General features: G+C 23.7%; 4 protein-coding genes across 4 annotated transcripts; 2 read left to right on the top strand and 2 right to left on the bottom strand.

Moving 5' to 3' along the window:
• Positions 1-133: 133 nt before the first annotated feature.
• On the top strand, positions 134-1,031 carry PY17X_1452000 (conserved Plasmodium protein, unknown function; the record flags this gene model as incomplete). Its single annotated transcript, XM_022957661.1, has 3 exons — positions 134-170; positions 434-765; positions 954-1,031. 3 exons carry the CDS (start codon positions 134-136, stop codon positions 1,029-1,031), a joined length of 447 nt encoding a protein of 148 aa, XP_022813014.1.
• An 899-nt stretch (positions 1,032-1,930) lies between these two features.
• Positions 1,931-3,506, top strand: PY17X_1452100 (PIH1 domain-containing protein, putative; the record flags this gene model as incomplete). The annotated part of the gene is made up of 3 exons (XM_022957662.1): positions 1,931-2,393; positions 2,608-3,151; positions 3,269-3,506. 3 exons carry the CDS (start codon positions 1,931-1,933, stop codon positions 3,504-3,506), a joined length of 1,245 nt encoding a protein of 414 aa, XP_022813015.1.
• Positions 3,507-3,980: 474 nt separating this feature from the next.
• On the bottom strand, positions 3,981-4,294 carry PY17X_1452200 (conserved protein, unknown function; the record flags this gene model as incomplete). Its single annotated transcript, XM_719841.1, has 2 exons — positions 3,981-4,075; positions 4,183-4,294. 2 exons carry the CDS (start codon positions 4,292-4,294, stop codon positions 3,981-3,983), a joined length of 207 nt encoding a protein of 68 aa, XP_724934.1.
• Positions 4,295-5,996: 1,702 nt separating this feature from the next.
• On the bottom strand, positions 5,997-9,150 carry PY17X_1452300 (inorganic pyrophosphatase, putative; the record flags this gene model as incomplete). Its single annotated transcript, XM_719882.1, has 2 exons — positions 5,997-6,035; positions 6,166-9,150. The coding sequence occupies 2 exons, from the start codon at positions 9,148-9,150 to the stop codon at positions 5,997-5,999; spliced, it is 3,024 nt and encodes a 1,007-aa protein (XP_724975.1).
• Between the last annotated feature and the right edge of the window lie 2,391 nt (positions 9,151-11,541).

Raw genomic sequence — 11,541 nt, forward strand, 5'->3', positions numbered from 1 at the left:
TACATTTTTTTCGTGTTAATTTTAAAGCTCAAATACATATTCTTATAATTCATAGAAAATAATTTTTCCAATATATTTTTGTTGTTTTTACACCTTTTTCGTTTAAATATATTTTAAATTTTATAAAATAATAATGGGTCGTTCTTCAAATCGTCGTTCAGGTGGCTTAAGTAAGGATTGAATTGTATTTTTATATATTTTATATTTTTATATATTTTATATATTTTATTAAATATTAATGTGTATATAATATCTGATTGTTGTTTGGGTATAAAGCCGTTTTACATTAATCTGTTTAACCAATTTTAGTTCGAACTGTTTATTTCATACCTTCTTTTGAAATAAATAAATATATACATATGTACATGCATATAAATATAAATATAAATATACATACATATACATGCATATACATATACATGTTTAATTCCAGGTGCTAGGTCATCCTTTTTGAAATCATCATCTTCAAATGGGTTGGGAAGAGGAAACAACACAAATGCTCAAAATTATGCAGGAGGAAATGTTATGCAACCCCAACAAAAATCAGGAGGGTTTATATCAAATATGATGGGGACAGTAGCTAGTGGAATGGCATCAGGTGTTGGTTTTGGAGTTGCTCAAAGAGCTGTTGATTCAATTTTAGGACCACGACATGTCGAAGTATCTCACCCCAATAATAATTCTCAGTTAAATCAAGCCGGAGCAATGAATATGGAAAGAAATAACGATCTTAAATGTAAAACATTTAGAGATGAACTTAATCAAGTAATGCCAAATAAGGCGGCAACTTTAGTCGGCCTCGCTTAAATCCGTGTACATTTGTTTGCTTCCTCACATTGCTTCGTTACATTGCTTCGTTACATTGCTTCGTTACATTGCTTCGTTACATTGCTTCGTTACATTGCTTCGTTACATTGCTTCGTCATATCGCTTTCCTCTTTTCTCCTACGCAGTGCATGATGTCACATTCAGATATCAGCTTATGTCAGAATTATGCCGACTCCCTAAAGGCATGTCAACAATCTATGTAAGCAAGAGATTGTATAACTATTAAAAGGACACCCCAAAAAAAAAAAAAAAAAAAAAAAAAAAAAAAAATATTAAAAATGTTAAAAATGTTAAAAATGGTAAAAATATTAAAAATGTTAAAAATGTTAAAAATACAAATGATGAGAAAAAATGTAATTTCTTTGTAATGAGAAGTAAGTGAAAAGAGATAGAAGTATATTTTTATCACTTTATAAAAAAAGTTGCAAATATGAAATATATATAAATTTTTTTTCCTACACATATAAGTACGTTATTTTAAGTTCATTTATTTTGTGTGCAATATTTAACCTATACATTTGCATACATATAATAACAATTATTTTTTTTACTAAAAAATAGTTTATGGCCTATTATTTTTAAAATGTTTTAATAAGGTCATATTTATGTTTATATATTATCATTTTTTTTTAACTATTATAGATTAGAAAAATATTAAAAAATGTAAATTGTATACTTAAAAAAAATAATGAATTAAAATATCACATTTTATACACTATTATGTATATATATATACATATACCTTGTAGACGTACAAAACTTAAACTTTTTTTAAATAGCACATTTTTGGTAATATATTAATAATATATTAGTAATATATTTTATATAAGAAAAATATAAAAATAAATAGTCATGCATAATTGTTTAGTTGGTAATTCCATTCAAATTATTCTGATAGTTTTTTGTGAATTTCACTAATTTACCAATTTTATACATTCAAAATATTTTATAAGATAGACAATTAAATAAGCTCATATTATTATTATTCATTTTTTTTTATATACTTTTTTATAATTTGGGAATACAAACATATTATTGTTCTTTGTTTCTTCATTGTCATATATACGTACATGCACATGTATAGATTTAATAAATAGCTAACATGGAAAAAATTTACCAGTACTATTTTCAACAGCCAAATAAAAATTTTGAATTTAATTCAGAAAATATAAATAATTTAGTAAAAAATAAAAAAACAATTAAAATAAGTCCACAAAAAGGTTATGTGATAAAGACATATGATAAAAATGGAGAAAAAGTTTATTTTAATATATGTTCTTCTAATTTAATTTCAGAATTTCATTTTAAAAAAATTCCTGACCTAAACAATGAAGAGGGATTAAGAATACCTTTAAGTATAGGTGAAGAAAAAAACAAAGAAGATAAAAAAGGGAATAAATATAAGACTTATGATATTGTTCTTAACACAAAAATTGTTACACAAAGTAAAACTGATTCTCATTTAAAAAAAATAATAGCTGAATTAGTTCAGGCAGCTATCAAAAATAAATACAAAACAGAAACATGTTCAAATTTGTTTTTCTTTCCTGATCATAAATATAAAGGTAAGTTGAAAAAAAAAAAAAAAAAAAAAAAAAAAAAAAAAAAAACATATATATATATATATATATATATATATACATGTCAATCTCTGACTAAAAACATAATTTGGTCTCATATAGAGAACAATTTTCTTGATGTTATCATTTTTACATGCACATTTATCCATATCATAGTTGCCATTCATAATTTATTATGATACATTTTTTCCCGAGACAGGTAATTACCCAGAGGATCAATTTATAAAAGATGACCAACAACATAAGTTTGAAATTGTAGAAGAAGGTGAAAAGAGCGAAAAAAATATGAACAGTAATAATAAAGAAAATGAAGATAAAGCAATTAATATAGAAAAAATGTTAACAATAAAAGAACCACAATGGGATATGTGGTTTGTTAATAAAAATGTATTAGAAGAAAAATATAAAAAAATGAATAAATTTTATATACCTTACATACGTATGTTCCCGCTAGACAATGCAATTTATGGTTTTGATTTTAAACCCCCATTTTTAAATAATAATGAAAAAAAAAAAAATTATAATACAAATTTTCGATCTTTTTTAAATGATTATAATGTTGATTTAGATGATGATTTTTTATTATATGAACAAATTGATAACACTATTTGTATTATTCAAATTCACCTCCCTTTTTTTATTTTCGCCCAACGTAATATGAACAATTTAATTAACATTTTCCCCATTAGCCAATTTTTAAATATTTACATAAGTGATGAATGCTTAAAAATCCTTTTTAAAAAGTGAGACAGATAAAAACTATATCTAAATGAGGCACAAACGTGTATAACTTTTGTTTCCCAAAATAGTTATATATATACATATGTATATATTTTTTTTTTTTTTTTTTTTTTTTTTAGATCGCCACTTTTCCCGACCGGATATAATCCACCATATAAAAGTTTCACTATACGTTTTCCTTTTTACTATAAATCGTCAAAAGTGATATCACAATATTTGGAAAAATATGCCTTGTTAAATGTTATAATACCAGTTACCAAAAATAGTGCATCCTCAATAATATTTAAAGAAATTGTCAAAAGCAAAAATGATGATGTTTTTTCAGATGAAGAATCTAGTTGTGATTCTATATTTTGATTGTCACAAGATATGCGATAAAAATTATATTTATCAACTAAAAAATAAGTGGCTTTTAACATTTTTTATTCCGTCTCATATGGAAATATATTCATGTGCATATACATGTGCATAGACATGTGCATAGACATGTACATACACATGATATATATACATATACATATCATATTTATCTTTTTCGATTTATATATTTTGTTATATCAAACTGACAAACAACTAGTTTATGTTTTTATCAAATATAACCCGTTCTGTCAATGCCGGATCGTACTACATATATGCTTCCTCATAAAACGGTTCACATAAATACTAACTATGCACATTTTTTTTTCACATTATTACCAAAAAAAAATTATGTATGCAAATTAGGTATGCAAATTGGTGTGTACGGTATAAATAATCGGATAGAACGGATGATAAAAAAAAAAAAAATTATGAGTACTTTTTAGAAAAGTTTAACATATTATAATATTCCATTTATTTGCTAATTCGTTCATGTTCACTATCATACATAGGGTCACCTTCATCAATTGGCTTGGAATCCAAAGCACGGATTTCAGAGGTCGTGTTTCCTACATGTACGTATGTAAGCATGTATGTGTGTGTGTGTATATATTCAGCGTGGCAAATAAATTATAGATATTTTTGTTCACATTTTAATATATAGACAATTTCTTACCCCAGTTATATTTTCCAGCCCCAGAACGTACACTTGAATCTCCATATGCTGGGGTTTTTCCTGCACTATGTCTTTCTAGACGAATATTTTTATCTTTATTTGTATGGACCATTTTTCTTTTTTAACCTCAATTTTAGCTTATTTTTATTCTTAAATATGATTATTTTTAGGATGGGCTTATAAATATTTTTTTAAAATATATAATACTAATTATTTATTTATATATATATAAATTATTTGTAGTGTTATATTATACATATAAAAAATTGGGCTGAAAATTGTCTTTGGGGAAAAAAAATAAAAAATAATAAAATAAAAAATTAAAAAATAAAAAATATATAGTTTTATTATAATAAAAAACAGAATGAAATTGAAGTGAAAAAATAATATATGTAAGCTTTTTGAAAAAATAAAAAAAAGGTTTATTACAATTTTTGTTATAAATTTTTAATGATTTTTTTTTTTTTAAAAACGAACAAAATTAAATAAATATACAGCTAGTGTTTAAATTCGATATTAATTTGATGTTTTTTTTTTTTTTTTTTTTTTTTTTTTTTATAATTGTATATATTACATAAATATGTAAATTGTTTGCACTCGAGTCCGTTGCCACAACATTAGAGAAGTTATATAATACCATCACCCTTGACTCGTCGAAAATAAATAAATAAATAAATCGAAATTTATATAATGTTTTAAAAAAAAAACATGTAATAATTATATCATTGTCTAACCAAGATATATTATATATATGTGTGTGTTTTATTTATATTGAAAAATAATAAAAAAATACTATAAGCCACTTTCCAATATTAAGCTTCATTGTTTGGGACATAAAATAATGCATGTAAAAACTAAAAAAAAATTAATTAGTAAAAAATGAAACAAGCAATATATATATATGTATAATGGTAAACAAAACTTATTCTTATTTTTCAGAAAATTTACACATTAATAATATTTAATAAAAAACGCAGATTAAATATGTTTTCACTTTTTATTATATTTAAATATCAATTATATTTTTTTTAATTTAAGAGGTTAAAAAAAATATAATCCACACTAACAATTTAGCCAAATAAATAAACAAACAAATAAATTTCCCTGAAATGTCTTTATTTCATTTGCTAACCTTTGCATTTATTCGACCATCATTATATTTTGACAATATATAATATTACACACGTACATAATAAATGCGTACAATAAGTGCGTACAATAAGTGTATTATGTATATGTGTATATATTAGACGGCTTGTATAGTCCCAGCTTTTTTTCAAATGGTCATAAATATATACATATACATATACATTTGTAGAATTGGCTGATAGAGATTATTATGAACCATTTTGCATACACAATTGCACATTTAGTAAATTATTTTCTCCAACAAATTGTAAAATATATTTTAAATTTAGGAAAATTTGTTCAATTTAATTTATTTTAAAAATGTTGCCTTTATAGTAATAACTAAACCACCATTCCCAATGTAAAAAATATGGTTTAAGTTTTGCCATTTTATTTGTTCATATTAACAATGTATTGTTGATAAAAAATTAATTTAATATGCGGTAAAGGTATAGGCAAATATGCTTTATGTTTTTTTTATTTATCATAAAAAATGGCAAACAAGTAAAGTAGAAAACGGCAATATTAAGCGACAAAACGGCAGAGTAGCAAAACGGTAAACAATACTAAACGGCAAAACGGCAAAGCACAAATTGTGCCTTATATGCCCATTTATTACACATAATAAGACTATGAAAATAATTAATTTTTTGGAAAAAAAAAAAAAAAATTTAATTTATTGCAAATTATTTGTTTGGTCTTGAAGCTATTAGAGGGGTTATCACCTACAAAAAAAAATATAAATACATGAAGAGAATATGTAAATTCCTAAAATAAAAGGAACATAATAAATCTTCATGTTAATAATATTATTTTTATTATATATACAAATGTAAAATAAATAAAATAATTTACCATGGTTATTGTTGAAATTAATTTTATAAGAACATGTATAGAAGGTCCAGCAGTATCTTTACATGGATCTCCAACAGTATCTCCTATAACACTAGAAATATGAGCTGGACTATTTTTCCCACCATATATACCGGTTTCTATATATTTCTTTGCATTGTCCCAAGCCCCACCAGAATTATTTAGAAATAAAGCCATAAGTATACCAGTAGAAGTTGAAAACATTATAAAAGAAGCCATAACTTGTGCTCCTAATAATTTATTATTTTGTAAAATTCCTATAAATTTAAATAAAATACCTATTATTATAGGAGCTAAAATACCTAACATTCCAGGTTTAAATGTTTCACTTAATGCTCTTTTACTTATTATATATACACATTTATGATAATCTGGTTTTTCATTGTATGATAAAATTCCTGGATGTTCATTAAACTGTCTTCTAACTTCTTTTAAAACTTCTTCTGCTGTATTTCCAACTGCATCTAACGACCATCCAGCAAATAAAAAAACAATTGCAGAACCCAAAATACCTCCTATAAATACTTCTGGTAATGCAATGTCTACAGTTGCAAAAGTTGTTCCTGATATATCAGACACTTCACTAAGAAATGCTGAAAATAATAAAAAACATGCAAGTGCAGCAGAACCGACACTATATCCCTTTGTATTGGCTTTCGTTACATTTCCAACTACATCTAACTTATCTGTTATTGTCCTTACATATTCAGGTTGTTTAGACATTTCTGCAATTCCTCCTGCATTGTCAGCTATTGGTCCAAAATTTGACATACTTAATATAAAAACAGATGTTGATAACATTCCCATTGTTGCAATAGATGTACCATATAAACCATTTATCACATCATTCCCATTTTTTATATTACTCTGTATTCCTAAATAATAGGAAGATAACAATGATATACATATAATTATAATCGGAAAAAATGTCGATTCAAGCCCAACATATAACCCAGCTATTATATTTGTGGCGGGTCCACTTAAAGATGCATGTGCTATCTTTTTAACTTTTGGATAAGATGAATCTGTATAATATCGTGTAGATATGACAAATAAATATGAACAAGTCATTCCAATAATTCCACATATTGAAAAATAAATCCATGCATTTCCTTTTGTTGTATTATAATTTCCATCTTCAATATTTGTGACACTACCAACGCTACTGAATAAAAATTTACATAATAAAGAAAATCCTAAAATAGAAAAAGCACAAGTTATAAAATATGCTTTTAACATAATTTTTAACGGATCTTCTAAATTTTCTGAAGTTATTTCATTCAAATTGAGACTCAAATTATTTTTTTCAAAATTATTTTTTTCAAAACTTTTTTTACCACCCCCTAATAGCAGATTATCCTTTTTTGTGTAAACTAAATATGACCCTATTGTTGATACAAATAAATCCATTGAATGTATAAATAAAGGAAATAAAACAAAATAACTACAAACCGAATCCGAGATAATATTATTTTCACATAATGCACCCCCTAATATCATAGACGCAATAATTTCAGCAGATATTGATTCAAATAAATCAGCACATTGACCTGCACAGTCACCAACATTATCACCCACTAAATCAGCTATAACTGCTGGATTTCTTGCATCATCTTCTGGAATATTTTTTTCAATCTTCCCTACTAAATCAGCACCTATATCTGCAGCCTTTGTATATATACCACCAGCTAATTGATATAACATTGCAACTAAGGATGATCCAAAACCATAACCCACAATCATGGTAGGATATTTTGTAAAAGATATAGTTGGGTATAATATATTTACTATTAATAACAATAATGAAATACCAAATATTACTAAAGATACATTAACAATAGCACTTACTGTCCCACTTCTAAAACATGTTACCAAAGTTTTATTATATGAATATGTAGCTGCTTTCGATACTTTCATATTAGCTCTTACTGAAACATAAATTCCACTATAAGCTGCTAATGAACTACATATAGCCCCTAATAAAAATGAAACACAAGTTATAAGACCATATGATAATGGAGATATAACAACATAACAATTGTTTGTGTCACTATTTAAAATACATGTATCTAAAATAGAATTATTTTGTTTATTTCCAAATTCCTGTGGAAATTTCATATAATTTCCTCTAAGTATATGTAATAATAAAATTAAAAGTGTAAAAAAAATAGATACCTTAAAAATATAGTTATATTGAACTGCAAAAAAACCTTCTGCACCTTCTTTTATTGGTTTTGCTATGCTTTCAATGGAAACAATTTCATCATCATCAAGTTTGTCAATTTTGCCAATTTTGCCAATTTTGTCAATTTTGTCAATTTTGCCAATTTTGCCAATTTTGCCAATTTTGCCAATTTTGTTGTTACCATCTATATAGTCATATTGGGACATATTATTATTACCGTTTTCATGACTTATTTTTATATAACAATTTTCATATGTTTTATAATATTTATCGTTTGTATTATATGAAAAGTTATTAGGAGAGCATTGCAAATACATTCCATTTGGTGGCATTTCAATTAACTTATTTTTTTTAGACATATTTTCAGTATCTTTTATAATTTCATAATTTTCATTTTCACTATTCATTATTGTACTAAACATATATAAAGAAAGTAATAAAAAATATAAACTATAAAAAATTAAGCCAATTAAAAAAATAGTTTTGATATTATTTATTTTGTTATAGCATATATATAATATTAATAAAAAAAAAAAAAAAAAAAATATATTAATAAATATTCGTTGTCTTTTTCCCTTTTTAATATATAATTTACAAAACTTAAGATATTTTAACTTTTTGTATATACTCAATTTTCCTAAAAAAAAATTTTTTTTTTTTTCTCCATCTTCTATTGTATTTACATTTTGATAGTTATAATTTTTAAAAAAAGTTTTATTGTTTTGGTTATTCATCAAATTTAGATGTGTCTCATGATATTTTGGGCTACAATTAACTTCCATTTTGTGAAAGAAAAAAATAGTTTCTTATTAAATCTTTGTGATTCTATATAATATTAATAGAGTATACATGCATATGTATATATAACTTTCCAACAACTTATAGTTTTATTTTTCTAAAATTATATTTAAAAATAAAACAAGTTTCGAATCTGTAATGCCGATTTTCCACTATTTTAAATATATTCCTTGTATTTTTTGGTGTCTAATAATATAATTTTAGTATGCAATTTATAATCTAAGAATAATAAGTCTTATAACTATTTTTAATTTTATATGGAAAGAGATATTTATTACATTTCCAAAACTATAATTGCCAACTTTTTACTACAACCAAATGTGTTTGTTATTTTCCCTTTTAGTGTTTAGTTATATTGGAAATAAACAAAGAGATAGCTTAACAAAACTTAATAAATGTATTACATGAAAATACAAGCATATATGCCCATACATTATAATCGGAAGTTTGGGCAACAATCTTTCAAATAGAAAAATCGAGAGCGGACTTATGCAACCACGCGTGTGCACATGTACATGTAAATATGTGTATTTTTTTTGTTTTTTTTTTTCTTTCAACAAGGTACGCTAAAACAGCTAAATTTTATTGTCTTGTACATATAGGGCAACAAAATTATTATGCATAAATATGTGAATATGAAATAAGCTCGAAAAATGAAAATGACTAAAAAGTTATAATGTGAAACAAGGTATGAAATATATATTGTGTACATGATATATAAATAATAAGCCAATAATGTAATGAACTAAAACAATGGAAAAAAATGAACATAAACCTAAAATATGGAGAATAAATAATACTGCAACAGTTGCATAAATATTTTTAAAGGACATTAAAATATAAAAGAATAATAAAACAGCTTTCTTATAATTATAAAAAATATATTTTTTTTATATATTAATTTATATTGGAAAAAAAAATTATGAAAATATAATTATGTATATATAAAAAAATTATATAAGGAAAAATTATTTAATTTTTATTATTATAAAATTTTGTATACGACCTTTTTATTTTACCATAAACCCAGAATGGTTAAATAATTTCAAAATATGATATTATGCAAATATTTATTTATTGTCTATTTTTTTTTTATAAGGGAAAACACACACATATATATACACAGCAAGTATCACCAATAGTGTTATACAAGAATAAATACAAAAATATTTAATGCCTATTGAATATTCTTAAGTTTATTCCTTATAAGACTATAATGATAGTTTATTTTTTCCACCAATTTAGCCAAGTATATATTATGTACATATGCATATATTATACATACATGTGCAATAACACATTGCATACACAAGCCTAGTTGCCTTTTTTATCACAGCTTTAAAAATTTATGTTTTTAAAATATGAAAATGACAAAGTAAATTATATGTCTAGCATAATGCCACAAATTATAGAATAAAACCATAAATAAGGAATATATTTCCCATTTAAAAAAAAAAAAAAAAAAAAAAATTTCTTAATTTTGTTTTATTTTAATGCCAAATTGTAAGCGGTTTTATTTTCATGCCCAATTGTAAACTATTTTTTTTCCTACAATATTTATGTTCCTTTTCATGTTATATTAAATAAAAATAAGTAGGAAACATTTATATATACATGCTTACACATATTGTACATATAATTAAGCATAACATTAATTATCCATATATAGCAGCAGTATATTATATTTTTTCATAATTCCCTTATTACCTTTTTAAACAAAAAAATATGTTAGCATGTTAATAAAAATGCCAAGTTCAGTGAAATTTTATCCTTTTTAAAAAAAAAAAAAAAACATAATTATGAAAAAGGAATATACTAATACATTCTTTTAGTAAGCAAGCAAATACATGTATACGTACTTTATGTATAAGAACCAATTTTCAAGTTCGTTGCAATAAGTTTTATTAACTAATAATGGGAAACAAAAAAAAGATATACAAACATTTATTTGTTTATTTATATAATAATTCGTGCCAAATTAATTCAATATAATTTTATACTTAATCAGCATTATGTATTTACATATTTAAAGAGAAATAATCTGAAACAATTTATTGCCTTTTTATGTACATATATTAATAATGCATTATATATATTATAATATATATATATATATGTATGTATATAATATATTCCCTTCAAACTGATGATAGAATTAATTTTAGCATCATTAATTATAAAAATTATATTTTTTAAATTGTTAATTTGAAACTTCATGTTAAAATATTCTTTTTTTTTTTTTTTTTTTTAATTTGTTATTTATCAATTTATTCGTTACATGGTTCCCAAAAATGACTATTTCGTCATATATACATATAAGCAGATATAGTCATATATTTTCAGATAAATTTGAATATAACAATAATAATAATATG

This window comes from Plasmodium yoelii (assembly GCF_900002385.2).
Source record: "Plasmodium yoelii strain 17X genome assembly, chromosome: 14".
Lineage (NCBI taxonomy): Eukaryota > Apicomplexa > Aconoidasida > Haemosporida > Plasmodiidae > Plasmodium > Plasmodium yoelii.